This window comes from Pinus tabuliformis, chromosome 9 (assembly GCF_031772625.1).
Source record: "Pinus tabuliformis cultivar Carrire ecotype Pingquan chromosome 9, CPIR1, whole genome shotgun sequence".
NCBI lineage: Eukaryota > Viridiplantae > Streptophyta > Pinopsida > Pinales > Pinaceae > Pinus > Pinus tabuliformis.
Genome location: NC_142307.1, coordinates 1,324,347,436 through 1,324,364,144, shown reverse-complemented (window position 1 = coordinate 1,324,364,144; position 16,709 = coordinate 1,324,347,436). Strand labels below are relative to the sequence as shown.

The window sequence follows — 16,709 nt, the reverse complement described above, 5'->3', positions numbered from 1 at the left end:
CGTAGACTTCATAGTGGTGCAGTATTCAAATCTGCTGATTGGCGACCTTCGATATGACAAGCCCCTTCTACTTAGCCCTTCCGCATTTCTAACCATAGGACCGAGGGCCATGACCTGCCGCTTAGCCTTGAGGCCCAAGGGCTTTCTGTTCCTGTCGAGGGCCATTTTTCCTTTGTTAAATGCTTTGCACCCCTTAGTTCTTTAAACTCTTCTTGACCATGCACTAGCCAAATATCAGAGCCCCTTATCAACACTTTTTTAATTGGCAACTGTTTTAAAGTGCCAACATCCTCAACCTTCGATATGCGATCTCCAATATGACGTCATCACTTCCACGTGGAACCTCATGAGTGGTGATATGATTTGCCCCCTTAGCCCCCCTCAAAACGCCAAAACTGCTTGCCATGTGTCCTTCCGTACTGTCATGTCAGATGCCACTGTAGCTTTATCAAAACCAATCATATGCTACCACGTGTCCCGCTAGAGGAGAGAGAAAAGGGCCCGTCCACCTTTGGTTTTGCGATGGAATCCTTTGTTAATCTTTATTTGAGTCCCTCGATGGTTTTTACACTATCGACACATTACCCTTGTCGCAACTTTTAAAAGGTTGTCACCTACAAAAGTTCCAATGTTGCGATATTGCATTGTGTCAATCTCCTCCAAGCTCCAATACTGCTTGCTCCGATGCATTGGATCCCCAATGTTGCGACCATCGACCTTCGATGTCTCTAATGTTCCCACTTGCTGGTATGCTCGACCTTCGATATGCGATTGCCGATATTCTGGACCTCCAATATTGCAATCTTCAATATTCCTTCTTTACTAAGGCTTCAAATCCTTCAAACTTTGGCAGACCATATCTTTTGATCCAGGAGTCCATTTTTGGACTTCCACATATCGTTGGAAAGATTGTTCCAAGCACTTTCCAATGGAGAAGGTCTGATGTATGCTTTGAGTCCTTTTTCTACTTGGAAAATGACTACAAGCTCCTCTACTCTTTTGCATTCTTTTGACATCACTTGACACCATTTGAACAATTTTGCAATAAGTGATAACACATATTCTATGTGCAAATTAGTCATTTTCTGTCGCTAATTTGTTGAGCTCAATGTCCTGCTTGCCTGGATCCTCTTCGAGCTAGTCTTGACCTATAGGGGTATCTTTGTTGAGCTTGAGATCCATTATTATATCCCATAGTGCATCCACTTCATCTACCAGACATGAGATCTGATGCTAGAGAGCCATAATTTTATCAGTGTGTTTCACCCATGAGTGATATAGTTAACAAAATTTAACTTGTAGGTCATAATCAACCCTCTGCAGGGCTTCGTGAGCAGATTAACAGTTTAAGAAAGGGCTTGCTCCCGAAGAAGTCTCATAATTAGAGTCATAATTCATGAGGATATGTGGACAAAGGCTAAGAATGTTGCAATTATCATGAGAATACAAGCCCGCCCTCCCCAAGGTGGCTTTAGATAAGAGATAATCCACCATAATTGAAAGAGAATAAGAGAATGCAAATTCGAACCTATTAGGTCTCAAATTGATGATACCCCAAGCATATATTGCACAATGCTAGCCAAATAAGCTTCTTGTCAAGCCGTTAGAGAAGACAAAAGTTGTTTGATAGCCAAAAGACCCAAAATTGACACACTACCTCTGAACTGAAGGTTTCCATAGAACCCTTGAGAAGGGAGACCTTAATGCCTCCAGAGAGATGTCTAGTAGAGCCTTAAACAACTTTAATAAACCTAAATTGGAACCCAAGGCATCAAGATAGGAGCCTAATTTAATGGAGTTTCCATCTAGGCCCTGTTGATTGCAGTACACCAAATTAAAAACTATAAACAAAGGATTACCTTCATGCAGAAGAGCCCAAGTTAGTTTGAGAACAATTGAGGAAGGGAGCCTAGGCACTGCCGGAGTGGTTTGAGAACCAAAGAGCCCCTTTCGCCGAGTCTCCCACGAGTTGGAGTGATAAGCCCACAATTACACTACCTAAAGGATAATTAATTAGAAGCTGAAGAGGAGCTCTTCACAGCACTGCCTGAAAGATTAACGCCTAGACGCCATAGTGGATTACAAAGACAAAGTAGCTACCAAATTAGTGGGCCACAAATGAACTCAGTCATGAATGAGGCAAAAGCTAGACGAGAGTCGAATTTATCACCAATTCCCTTGTCCATCCACACGATCCTCATTAGTCTATCATTAAATTTTCCTAGAACATCTTCTGAAGAGAGGCATTGTGATTATAAGCGAAGGGCAATTCCAAGGTCGGGGCAAATGAATACAATAATAACAAGCATGCGAGATGAAGAGTGCTACATATGCATGGCGACATTTCTAGTGTGATGCCATGTCAAGGGTGATCCATTTCAAAACATACCAATACATTATGTCTTCAAGGAGTCCGTGGAGTATGTAAGGGGTGACACATAGAAGGGGAAGGGAATAGATAGGGAATAAGGAGGGGGAGGGAGATCTAAGATAAAGTCGAGGGACAATATATTCGAATGAGGGAGGGGCCAAGGGGAGAACAATATACTAATAGACATATAGCCTTAAGGAATTGTGCAAAAACAACTGAAGTCATTGATTTCTAAAAAGGTCTCTTCTAGAGAGCAGGCCTTATTCGCTTGCAAATCAACATTCATGTTGTTTATTCTAAGAATATGGTAGAATATTTAAAATGAAAGGATGTAACCAATCCTTAGATTCTTTGAAGCACCAAGGCAAGGGAATTCTCCTTTGGACTGCCCTCCTTAATGACATAATGAATCATAATCAACCAATCTCCAAGTATAATAATATCTTTGATGTCTTTGTCTTTAGCAATGCCTACACCTTGTAGGAGACCATACATTTCAACTTGGTTGTTGGTTTTCCTTCCAAAACCCCATACAAATTTAATCTCTATTATTCCATAGGGATGGAGTAATATCCCTCTCACCCCTCCACCCCTCATCTCCCCATAAATTTATACTAATTAAAAAAAATCTCAATCTCCACAAATATTAAGTATTTTTGAACTTCTCGATGAACATTATTTTAGGGTAAAATATTGTAATTATTGCTATGTAAACGTAAACAGAACATAGTTTTTACATGCCCCACATGCCTCTTCGTTATGACTATATCTACTCGTACCATGAATGATCCACGTCGCCGACTTTCAAGGAATGATGTCTCCAACCGGCACACACAGACACATTTTGATACAGAGTGAGACGCAGCCCAACTTGGCAAAATGGATAATGCAATCTAATAATAATATAATATCCTCGCATACTATTGGTGTTAGCATCGAAACCAGTAGACGGATTGGCAACCATAACCGCAATGGAAATAGGGAGTGCGATATATTTGAGTAGCAGGCCGTTCACGGCAGAAAGGCATTCCATAAAAACTAGCAGATATCCAGTTCTTCTATCACTTTGCAATAGTTCAAAGCTTTGGCAAAATGCTAAGCTTCCTTACAGACCCTCAATTTTCTTAAAAGTTGATAGGATTTCCAGCTCTATAAAAGGCAGAGAACAGAAGGCATCCTGGTGTATTTGCACTGCAGGCAGAGAAGTAATTATTTCAGAGAGCCGAAAAGAAGAAGACGACGACGATGTGGGGAGTAGGAATACTCGGTTGGAGTGCGAAGAGGAGGAGGATACATTGCCATCGACATTGCAGGTGGAAACCCTAGAAGAAGAAGCCAAGTCGCTGGCCAGACGATATGCTCTTTCTGTCTCTCGTCGATTGCAACTAGGTCTGAATTCTGACTCCTTTTTAATATATAATAGAATTTTAATAACCTCAACAACTCTTTCATGAAGATGCATACTATACTAGTGTATTAATTTTTAAAAGAAGCTTACATTCAGGGTTAGTGGGGCACCCTCCCTTAATCTATACATTTTTATTTTTATTTTTCCAAAAACCGAAAAAACCTACAGTATTCAGGCTACCAGCCCAGCCTCTATTGATACAATATTAAAATTTGATGTGCGGCAATGTCATTGTGTAGTTAAAACCATGCTACCTGAAATAACCCAGCAACCCACTGATAGTACATAAAGGGGTAGATTGTCATTCCTGCCAGATGTCTCTAGGTCTTGGGCTTGGGCAGTTAACATTTTTATTATATCTAATGAAATTTATTTATTTATTTATTTTTTATGTAATGAGAAATATCCTTATATTCCATATGAGGAATATACATGTTCTAGTCCATGAAGGATTGCTCAACATCAAGGTTGAAGCCATTACAACAAAGTTCATCATGTTACTTGCGGGAATTAAACATGTTACTTGCAGAACTTCATAGGGAGATCGAAATTTTGCTGAGAAACATTTAGGATCTAGTGCCGGAGCTGAGGTGTGAGACCGGGAGGCCTGAGAGCTTTCAGCCAGCAGAGGATCAAAAGGAGGTGCAATGCAGTCCCAGCTGCAGTCACTGTGTAGGCTTGACGCAGTACTGCATAGAGGCTCATCTCCAGTGCAGATCAGTGCTGGTTCTTCTAGTGACAGGGTGAGATCATCTCACTACTCTTTTTGTCCAGTTTCTCTTTGTATTGGATAGCTAGTTGGGCATCCAACGAATTGTATTCAGAAAACTACTGCTTAATAATACAAACCCTCAGCTGCTGCACCGGTTTTCCTGCATTGGGTTTTTCCGGGGACATTTGTCCAAAAATAACGGTGTAATGCGTTGTGTATTTCTTTTTTGCTCAGTTTCTTGTTTTCGCATATAATTCTAATTGGTGAAGATTGCAGTGTATTAGTTTTGGTATTTGCTATAGGATGCAGTAAATAATTTTTTCCATTATTTTAATAAATAGAAGAAGCTTAAACAGTCGTTGTAGTATAAATTTGGGTCTTCCAAAATTTCAGATGGTATCAGAGCTACAGGTGAAGCAAGAGAGTAGAGCCGGAAGAGCTCAGCGCTGAAGAGGAGGGAAGTCGAAGTGCTACATACACAACAAATCGAATCTTCAGATTGCACAGTCCAGGCTAGGAGGGCAACATTTTCAAGGAAGGTCTCTTTCTGAGTTAGTCGACAGAGAGGTAAGACCTCTAGATCGAAGTTTGCCAGTGTCAAAGGGAGCAACGCATAAGCTTTAGCGAAGAGGAGGTTTCTGGTGAGACGTAGTTTTCTGCAGCAGTTGTCGGGGCAGAAAAACGTCAGAAGAGAGAAGGAGACACTATTTTGAGGGAATTCTTCCTCAGAGGACTTCCAACCAAGGAGTCTGAATTCTCATTTGCTGAGCAGCAATAGGGAGCAACAAATCTACTAACTCCAGCGGGGAGTGCATACGCCAGCCTAGCAGTAGTGCAGAGGAGAGAGGAGGTAGTTCGACATTTCACTGGCAGAGATTGCAGCTCATGGGTTGCGAGATCATGATCGGTTGGAGGGTGCATACAACTACGTGATCTGGAAGGCAAGAATCTCATGCCTTCTGGATGAGCACGATTTCAAAACCTATGTCGACAGTGTGGTAGCTATACCCATGGATCCAGGTCCGCTCAAGAAGTATAACGCTGAAATGGCAAAGGCCAAATGATTGATCCTCAACAGAGTGAGAGATCACGTAGTGTGTCACATTGCCAGCAAAGATACCGCCTGACAGATGTGGGAAGCATTGGCCACGTTATACAAAGGATCTTCCGAGCAACGAAAGATGTACTTGCAACAGAAGATGAGATCCACGCAGATGCAGAAGGGGGAACACATTGATCCGTTCCTAACAAAGCTTTAGGAAATCTGAGACTCGTTGGCAGCTGTGGGGTCAACACCTCAGCCTGCGGAGATGGTGAGGCTGGCTTTGAATTCAGTCTCAGAAGAATGGTAAGTGTTTGTCCAAAGTATCTTGGGCAGAGAGAGATTGCCGGATTGGGAAGGAATGTGGGCCGCTTTTCAGCAGGAAGAGATGATGAGAGACTTGGTCAAGTGCAAACTTGATAGCAGCAGCAATAGTGGGACGAAACCCAAGGAGGAGGAAGAAAATGCAGCCCTTGCATTAAAGGGGCAGTAAGAGCAGCGAAGAAAGAAGAAGGACGTCTTGAAGATCAAGTGCTTCTGGTGTGGTGAATTTGGTCACTATGCTACATAGTGTCCTCTCAAGAAGAAGGACAAGGACGAGAAGCATGATCCGAAGGCTGCATCCACAAAGATCGAGGAGGAGGAGTTTGCCATGGTTGCCTAGATACCTCCAGGGGAGAGGTGGGGTGATCTAGTACTGTAGTTCGAAAGAACTACAGATGGGCAAGATCCTTGAGGAGTCCACCTCTCAGATCAATACCTTGCTACGAGAGCCTATATCAGAAGTAGCAGGATGGACCATGATCAGTTGATGTAGAGGAGTGCTAGAGTGACAATTGCAGTGGCTAGGAGCGCTAGAGACTGAGCAACACAGAACAGAGTTGGGGGCAATGCAGAGTCAACATCCATGCAGAGGCTTTAGAGGGTCAGCGCAGAGATTAGCAGCAGTCAGAACTCCAACAACATATGCATCACGCTAAACACCTGTTGAGTAATTTTGGATGTTTTCCTGTTGCTGATGTAGTAGCAACAACAGTTGGAGAAAGTTGCAATGTAGATGCAGTGTTGGCAGTGGCAGCTGCAACACAGATGCAAAACTTATGAGGGTTGCAGTACAGATGCCATGTTGGCAGTGGCAGAGTCAGCAGCAGTACAGATGCAACATTTGCGTAGTAGTTGGCGAGAAGCGATGTCAGACATCAACAACTCAGAGGGAGATGTTACAGAGATGGGTAATGCTTCAGCAGGTTGCATTACTAGAGCACATTCCTCACTAAGAGGGAGTGTTGATTTTTGGTAGCATCGGATGTGCTCTTGGCCTCAAAATTTGCATGGAAGCTAGGACACATGTATTCCAAAATACCCATAAATTGTCTTGGGAAATTCCACCCAGAGACAGTTTTATTAAAATAATTAATTATTTTTAATGCGTGCCTAAGTCTAAACTTACGAAATTAAAATAATTAAAGGGTATTAATCAAACTGAGGCTGAAACTTCTAGAAGAAGACAGAGATCGAGTCCAAATGATCTGAGCCATTGATTAGAATCTAATCTGGGCCATTGATTACTCAACTAGAGGATTATAAGAAGGAATTCAATGGGCATTTGGAAAACACATCGAGTGAGAGATCAAGAGATCGAATTTCTTAGAGAGGGCAGCGCAGTAGTTGCTAGAGAATCAATTGAGGAGATTTCTTGCAGTGAGGGGCAGGGAAAGTTTTTGGGGTAAGTTTTCTTGGATCGGAGAGTACAAGGCAGAGAGGGCAGAGAGACGTCCAGAGAGGCTGACATAGGGCCACGCAAAGCTACGCTGTGGCAGTGCAGAACTTCAAAGGGAGATCGAAATTCTGCTAAGGGACAGTTAGGATCTAGTGCCTGAGAGTTGAAGTTTCCAGCCAATAGTGGATCAGAAGGAGGTGTAGCGCAGTCGCAATTGCAGTGACTGCGTAGGCTTGACGCAGTACTGCTCAGAGAATGCGTAGGCTTGGTAGTATCGGATGTGCTCTAGCCATGAAAATTGATGGACAGGCTAAGGCACATAAGATCTCCAAGACCCAGAAATCGTTTGGGGAAATTCCACTTGGATGGAGAGATATTAAAATAATTAATATTTTTAATGAGACCCTAAGTCTAAACTTAGGGAAATTAAAATATTACATGTATTAATATAATATGGGTGAGAAAGTTCTAAATAACGAGGATCAAGCCAAATCTAATCTTAGCTGTTGATTAGGGACTTAATCTCAGCCGTTGAATCGTCAACAAGAAAAGTATAAGAGGAGGCTTGAGGGTTAGTTGGAGATACACCAAGTTGATTAAGAATTCGATTTTCTGGGGCAGGGTTTGCTGAGAAATCAAGTTAGTGATATGTTGCAGCGAGGGGCAGTTTGACAGAAGGCCGAGAATACATATCAGAGAAGCAGAGAAAGTGTCGGAGAGATAGCGCAGAGCCTAGGAAGGCTGACGCAGAGGGCTACAGAGCTGACGCTGGGCAGAAGAGGCAGTGCTAAGGAATTTTCGTGGGGCAGATTGAGTGCTGAAAGGCAGACGCAGAGCAGAAGAGGGTGACACAGTCCCTGGAGGGTGACGCAGTTCCAGAAAGAAGCTTGGAGCAACTTTCGCTGTCCAGCTAAGGAACTGTCGAAGTTGCTGTGGGATCAATCATCCGGTTGTTGATTAGCTAGAATATCTATCTCTGAAGAGAGGTACTATTGTCGAGGACAATCTCTAAAGGGTGAGCCATTTCTGAAACCCTAGTTGTATTTAGAAAATTGCAAAATAATAAAACCCTCGTATCTGCTCCACCGGCTTTCCCACATTGGGTTTTTTCGGGGACGATTGTCCAAAAATAACGGTGCCACTTGTGTGATTGTCTCAGTTATTTCAGTTGCTGATCTGTATATGTGTGAAGGCTGCATTTGTGTTTATTTCGGTATTTATATTAATAAATAACTTGTTAATGGAAAGGACAAGTAAGAGATAATAAACCAGATAATGCAGTAGGGATTTCTAATGTGTCATACTTAGAAATTTCCACATTTCTCTCTGTATCAGATAGCTAGTTGGACATCCAACGAATTGTATTAAGAAAACTACTGCTTAATAATACAAACTTTTAGCTGCTGCGCTGGTTTTCCTGCATTGGGTTTTTATGGGAACATTTGTCCAAAATTAATAGTGTAATGCGTTGTATATTTCTTTCTTGCTCAGTTTCTTGTTTCTGCATATAATTTTAATTAGTGAAGGCTGCAGTGTATTAGTTTCGGTATTTGCTGTAGGATGCAGTAAATAATTTGTTTAGTAATTTAACAAAGAGAAGAAGCTTAATCAATTGTTGCAATAAAAATTTGGGTCTTCCAAATTTTCACAGCTAGTGCCTCATAGGATCAATTCAATTCCTCTAAGTGAAAATTTTTTCTTTGATCCTTTCCCCTTCCTTGTTTGGGTTAAGAACATCATTGGTTGCTAAACTCTTATCGCCTAACCTAAGTTGGGACCACTTGGTCCCGTGTGGTCCCATTTCTTTGAAAAGACAATTCTTCAAGAATCATCTAGGATACCAATTTCAATAAGGATTTTAGGGATTAGGAAACTCTTTCACAAGTCATATTCCCTAAACCTAACTCTCAAATCCTCCCATCCTTCTCCTAGAAGACATTGTACCTTACTTAGAAAGCAAGCAAACTCTATTCTTCAACCTCTTATAGAAAGGGATTATTTGGGTCACTCCATATCCACTTATTGTTTTATCTTTCTTTAGTGACTCCATAATATACCATGTCTCCTCCCATCAGTGAAAGTCCGTAAATAGTAGGGAATCTTAGCTGAGGTGACAGTGGGCTATGTCTCCATTTGTTGCCCTTGGTCTAGCATTTGCCCTTTAGGTCCCCTGCTAGTTTGGGGGGTAACAGAACCAAAGAGGTCATTGAGAATTTCTATAAGGGGGATTCATCTAAATATATTCCTATATGGGAAATTATTGATTCTAGGTGGGACAAATAACTATATTCACCATTGCATGTAAAGAGAGCATATTCCATAATGAAGGTTTAAAATTAAAAAAGGTTTGAGTGATGAGAGGCGTGATGATATCCTTTGAGAAGATGTACTTGGATCAAGACACAAAAGACTAAATCAATATGTAGTGAGATATGTAGGACTCATTTGGCATGTTTGGATTTAGCTCAACCCAACATCTCAGGGAGAATAAAATGCCAAGTAAGATTGAATTTTGTAAATCATTACATTGTAAATCTGCTAGTTTTCTTTTTCAAGTTTTCCATTGCCAAAATTTATAATTGTTGTTTAATTATATATTTATTTTGTTTTATTATAGCCCATTGGTGTATAGATTATGGCTCGAAAACACCACAACTTGCTATAAGAATTTTGAATTGGTCATGTCTGAGCACAGTTAGTCAGTATTTGAGCACATCCACACCAAAAAGTGCAACATGTTGGAGCATGAGTGGCTAGAGAGGTTGGTTTTCATCTACTAGAACCTTTAGATGCTTACAGAACAATTGTGGGCAAAGGATTTGGATCCAATTGTTAGTTTTTGTAGCTCGGTCTAGTCTTGAGAGGTGTCACTAAGGCTAGAGACACAGAGGAGTTAATTATCTCCAAGCCCATGTAATTTTTCCTAAGTTTCACCTAGGAAAAATATCTTAATTAAGTCAATTAGTGATTTTTTAAATATTTCGTAAGTCTAACTTAGGAAAGGTGAATCATTAATTGATATTAATTGGGATAAGGTCGATTGCTGTTTAGAAGTTTGTAGAAAGTTTCTAAGACGATCTTAGTCATCGATTAAATCAAGTGAACTTCTAATCATGGTCGTTCATTCGTGAATGAGAGATTATAAAGGAGATCGATGGGTAGCTTTGGAGATGATACAAATATCTGAGTGGGTGATTTTTAGAGGACACTAGAGAGTTTCGGCAGCAATGGTTAAGGAAATATTTTTCGGAGATTCTTGCTATCAGTGTTTTCCGTAGGAGACGATCTTAGTCATCAATTAAATCAAGTGAACTTCTAATCATGGCTGTTCATTCGTGAATGAGAGATTATAAAGGAGATCGATGGGTAGCTTTGGAGATGATACAAATATTTGAGTTGGTGACTTTTAGAAGACACCAGAGAGTTTCAGCAGCAATGATTAAGGAAATATTTTTGAGAGATTCTTGCTATTAGTGTTTTCCGCAGGAAGCCGGGATTTTCCAGTGAGGCTGTGGGTTTCAAGAGGAGGCTGAATTGCTCAGTGTATTCACAGGAGGAGGCCGAGAATATTTTCAGAAGGCAATGTGAGTCTTGCAGAGGTCAAATCAAGTTTTCCAGTGCTAGTGCAAGTTCACCAGAAGCCAACGCGAATTTCCTGGAGGTCATTTGAGTCTTCCAGAAGGCAGATTGAGTTTGCCGGAAGCTAGTGTGAATTGCCAGAGGCCAGTGCGTGTTGCTGGAGGCAATGCGAATTGCAAAAAAGGGAAGCTGTGGGGTTTTCCAGATTAGTAGAAGTAAAAAAGTATTTTGTTGGAGCTTTGCCAGTCAGAGGCAAGCAATTGTATTTCTCAATAGCAGTTTATTTTCTGAAGATTAATAATAAAGCCCTCAGATCTAAAAACTGGTTTCCCCACATTGGGTTTTCCCAGGGACATTTTGTCCAAAAATACTGGTGTGATTGGTTTCTCATATATTTTCCTGAATTTTTTAGTTTGTGATTGGTGCTCTTTATGTTTTTATTTGTTGCTTCCAGCAAATGAAATAATTTGCCGTAAATAAGTGACATGAAATAATTAACTGGTTAATAGCACCTTTTGGGTCAGCAGAATTTCACACCAATTATATTAGATAAGATTGATCTAGTCTCTGTTTGGATCTTGGAGGATGGATCTCTTGCTGATGATTTGGGTTGGCTTTATGAAGAGACTGAAGATCTCTCTAGTGTTCCATTCTCTCAATTGGAACACCAGATACATCTGCATAACAGTTGTTGTTTCAGTCTAGACTAGCTCCTCAAGGACTTATTCAAGGTGTTCTCATAGTCATGAATGAGACTTGAGATTGGACTTGGAGACGTTGTCTATTTTGATTTCCTAGTTATGTTATAACTTGTAAGACTATAAGTTATGTAGTTGAATTGAGCAATATTTGTGAATTTGATCATGGAATCATCTTTTAGTTTGCTATTTTTATTTTGGATACAAATATCAAATGTCAAATGTTGTGATATGATATTCCATGAGATGATCTTATATATTTCTGCATAGACTGTGGTTTTATAACCTATATGGATTGGAAATGTAATTAGTATATTTTTTGTGCACAAAATTTACCATAAGTTTGAGAAGAGTCTGGAATGAGTCATTGAGTCTTCCCAAGTCCCAGGTTAAAAGAGCCTGACAACATTGATTTCTAGTGCAGGGTAGTGATTCTATCTTTTTCAAGGTTACCCTCGTTGTTCACCCTTTCTTACTTTTGTTTTACTTTTACTTGTATCTGATTATGTTTTAGCTTCCAATAGTGGCCACTATTCTTTTATTGTCACTTGTATCTTTTTTATCTTTTAGCTTTCAAGAGTATACCTGACACTCCCATATTATGCTTGTCATATGCTGTATTTTCTGTTGGAAATAATACTGAGAGGGGGGGTGAATCAGTATTATCAAGTTCTTTTAATAAATCTTCCTTATTTATACTTTGAATTATTTTTGCATGTCAGTACCATAAAATAATGAGCATGAACAAAGAAAACAAATAGTCACACCAAAGAACACCAGATGTAAGGTGGAAACCCAATGTGGGTGAAAACCACCTGCTGCAATATGTCTCTATCTTCTTTCAAATTAGAAACTCCTTTTACAATGGTTTTGTATTGGTGCAGTCCTTTACCAGTACGCAGGCTGCAACCTGCAGAGAGCTACAACTCTCTCTCCTTTTCCAGTCTCTCCTGGAAGGGAGCTACAACCCCCTACTTCTTTTCTTTCAAGGACCACTTTTCATAAATTTTCAAACTGGATCCATAAACATCAAGAGATCATCAAGTACAAGTAAATCACCCAGTCAACTGCAGTAACCAGATCAATAGTAACAGTAAATCAAACCCAGAACATCTTAACAACAGAGAAAAGTCAGTCAAATAAATGCCTTAATACAGATACGCAGTTTTTCTTTCTCTGGCCTGCGTGGCTACGCACTTCACCTTCTGCTCCCCTGCGTATACCCGCAGAGAGCTTTCTGCTGCACCGTGTACCCACGCACTGTTTCTTCAATCACGCTGCGTACTGTTACTGTAGGCACGCACCCACAGATACTATTGCGCCGCGTACTGCTACTGTAGCCACGCACCCACAGATGCTATCGCGCTGCGTACCTACGCACTTGCGGCTTCTGAAGCGCCGCGTACTTTCCCTGTGCCTACGCACCTGAACCTTTGTCGCGCTGCATACCCACGCACTGCACCTTCTTCTGCTCTGCATACCCACGCACTTCTCCTTCTTCTGCTCTGCGTACCCACGCACTTGCACCGTTAATCACCTGCGTACCTCTGATTAGGGCCGAATTGGCAGTCCCCTAGTGTGCCACAGATAGTCAGATGCTCAGATCTGATCATGCGCTCGAGAGATCACCCTTCATAGATTCGCTTTCAACTTCACTTTTATATAGATCAAGCTTTTAAAACAATAACCCAATATTTCAGATCTTAAGATATTCAATTTGCAAAAGATACTTAGCCAAGTGATCTCCTTTGCTTTATATAGGCAAGCTCTTCCTAAAATCATGGATCAATACCATAGGTAACCAATACAAGGGGCCCAAAAACATGGGGCTCAATGATAATAATAATATAAAACAATACCACGGGCCAAAACCATAGAATCAAGAACGGCGGGCTAAATACCACTGGCCAAACATAAGAAACCCCACGTGAGCGCGCTTCTCTGCCTTGAAGTAAGTAAACTAGGGGTACGCACCTTCTGAGCGGGTGACTTGCGTGTGTGGCCGCAGTCCCTTCACGGCGTACCTGCGGGTACGCACCTTTAGAACTATTCTCCTGCGTACCTCTTAATTTCCAACATTTTGAGAACCTGATCAGAGCATTGCCACTTGAGGGTGTTGCCATCAAGTACAACATCTGTATCATAGAGCCATACCAAAATCATAATGCCAACAATCTCCCCCTTTGGACTTGATGGCAACCTCAAGATCCTCAACGTCATTCTCCCCCTTTGATATCAAGGGCAAAGGGTTATGCTCCCCCTAAGAACATGCTCCCCCTGACTATAAACCAGATCTGCAAATAAGAACCATAAGCCACCAAAGCACCATAAATGACCATGAAAGAGATAGAGACATATTGCAGCAATATTCAGACCAGCATCCATGATCTCCTTCTCTACGTCCTCCATAATGCCAACAATGCATTATATGCTCCCCCTGAACCTGTGCCATTCGATCTTCAACCAATCCGCAACCCAGCACATGTACGCATATGTTCCAGATGAGCCTTGCGTACAACCAACCATCAGAAGAGATTCAACAAGATGATGCATCAACAACCCCCAGCTTTTGCCTGAGGTATTCAAAGGTCTCCCTGGGCAATGGTTTGGTGAGTATATCAGCAACTTGTTCCTTAGAAGGAACATACTCCAACTTGACCTTTTGTTCAAGTACTTGTTCCCGGAGAAAATGATACTTGATCGGTATGTGCTTGGTCTTTGAATGCATGACTGGGTTCTTTGAAATGCTGATTGCACTTGTGTTATCACATAAGATGGAGATAGGTGGTGTACAAGTGATTTGAAAGTCCTGCAAGGTCTGCATCATCCAAAGGAGTTGAGTGCAGCAAGATGCAGCAGCAACATATTCTGCTTCAGCTGTAGACAAGGCAATCGAACTCTGTTTCTTGCTGAACCAAGATACTAATCTGGAACCCATAAAGAACGCACCACCACTTGTGCTCTTCTTGTCATCCATGCTTCCTGCCCAATCTGCATCTGTATAAGCATGAAGTGTGAGATCTGTATCTCTAGGATACCATAAGCCATAATTTTGAGTCCCTTGAAGATATTTAAAGATTCTCTTCACTGCCTGAAGATGAGTTTCCTTCGGATTTGCTTGAAATCTTCCAACTATTCCCACTGCATGCATGATGTCTGGTCGGGTACCTGTCAAATAAAGTAGACTTCCAATCATAGATCTGTAGGTTGGTTGATGCACTGCTGCTGATTCATCATTTGCACTGAGGCTACATCCTGTGACCATGGGTGTACATATTGGTTTTGCATCTTCCATGCCATATTTCTTCAAAATCTGCTTGAGATACTTGGTTTGAGACAAAAGGATCCCTCCTTCTTTTTGTTGGATTTGCAAACCAAGAAAATATGTCAGTTCTCCCAGCAAGGACATTTCGAATTCTTTCTGCATTACCAAGGCAAAGCTTTGACTCATAGCTTCTTCATTGCTGCCAAAGATAATGTCATCTACATACATAACAAGTATTAGCAATTTGTCATTTTCAACTTTTATATAAAGATTGTTGTCTGCTGATCCTTTTGAAAAACCTTGTTGATGAAGATATTTATCCAAACGATAGTACCAAGCCCTTGGAGCTTGTTTGAGACCATACAAAGCCTTTTTCAATCTGCATACAAGATTTGGATCATTTCCAAGAATGAAACCATTTGGTTGCTCAATGTATACTTCTTCTTCCAAGTTTCCATTCAGAAAGGCTGATTTCACGTCCATTTGAAATACTTTGAAGTTTTGAAAGCTTGAGAGAGCAAGGAACATTCGGATGGCCTCAAGTCTTGCAACAGGAGCAAAGGTTTCTTCAAAATCTATTCCTTCTTGCTGCGCATACCCTTTACAAACAAGTCTGGCCTTGTTTCTAATTACTTCTCCATTTTCATTCAATTTATTTTTGAAGACCCATTTTGTCCCTATAACATTCTTATCCTTTGGTCTAGGAACCAGCTCCCAAGTGTTGTTCTTTTCGATCTGCTCAAGTTCTTCATCCATTGCTTTCACCCAACATTCATCTTTGCATGCCTCTTTCACATTTTGTGGTTCAGTGGAAGAGAGTAATGCCAAATAGCTTGAAGCTTCTGCAACTGTTCTTCTTGTTTGTACACCTGCTTCTTTCTGCCCCAAAATCTGAGATTCTGGATGATTCTTCTGAACATATCTGGATGGAGTCTTCTCTTCTATCCTTATCTGCTCCTCTGGTTCTTCTTGAGATTCTTCTTCTTCATCATTTTGCCTTTGAGGGTAGTCTTCATCTTCTTCGATATCTTCATGATTTACTTGCCTAGGAATGTATCCCTTCTCATCAACCACTACATCAATGCTGTCAACAATTCTTCCAAGTCTTTTATTGTAGCACTTGTATGCTTTGCTGTGTGGAGAATAACCAAGAAGAATGCCTTCATCTGCTCTAGGTTCAAGTTTGCCAAGTTGCTCATCAATATTCTTAATATAGCATTTGCTCCCAAAGATTTTGAAGTGCTTTACCGAAGGAGTCTCACCATACCAGAGCTCATGAGGAGTTTGAGTGCTGTTCACCCGGATATTTGTTTTGTTGAGAATAACAACCGCAGCATATGCAGCTTCACCCCAGAAAGTTGCGGGAGTTCCAGACTCATCAAGCATAGCACGAACCATTTGTTGGACTGTTCTGTTCATTCTTTCCACTACTCCATTTTGCTGAGGAGTTCTAGCTGTAGAGAATTCTCTTCTTATCCCATGTTCTTCACAGAAATCGAAAAATTCATTTGAGTTAAACTCCCCACCTCTGTCGGATCTGAGGCACTTAATTTTGTATCCTGATTCATTTTCAACCAAGGCTTTAAAGGATTTGAATTTTTCGAATGCTTCATCTTTGTGCTTCATAAGTCCTAACCAGACAAACCTGGAGAAATCGTCAATGAATAATATCAAGTATTCTTCTCCTCGAGGTGTCCTTTTCCTAATGGTCCACATACATCTGTATGTACAAGCTCAAGAGGCATGCTCGCTGATCCTTCCTTCTCTGGAAAGTTAGTTCTGGTTTGCTTTCCAAACTGACATGATTTGCATATGGTGTTGTCTGGAATTTTGATATCTGGAAGACCGCGAACTGCCTGATATTTGCATGCTTTCCTTATTTGTGAAAAGCTTAGATGCCCCAACCTCCGGTGC

At 41.0% G+C, this 16,709-nt stretch overlaps 1 protein-coding gene across 1 annotated transcript in view; it reads left to right on the top strand.

Moving 5' to 3' along the window:
* Window positions 1-3,150: 3,150 nt before the first annotated feature.
* Window positions 3,151-16,709, top strand: part of EMB2738 (GTP-binding family protein) — a 463,941-nt gene continuing 450,382 nt past the window's right edge. Inside the window, 1 exon segment of the mRNA XM_089439172.1 lies at window positions 3,151-3,760. Within this exon segment, the coding sequence (XP_089295298.1) occupies window positions 3,343-3,760 (418 nt within the window). The 5' untranslated portion in view covers window positions 3,151-3,342.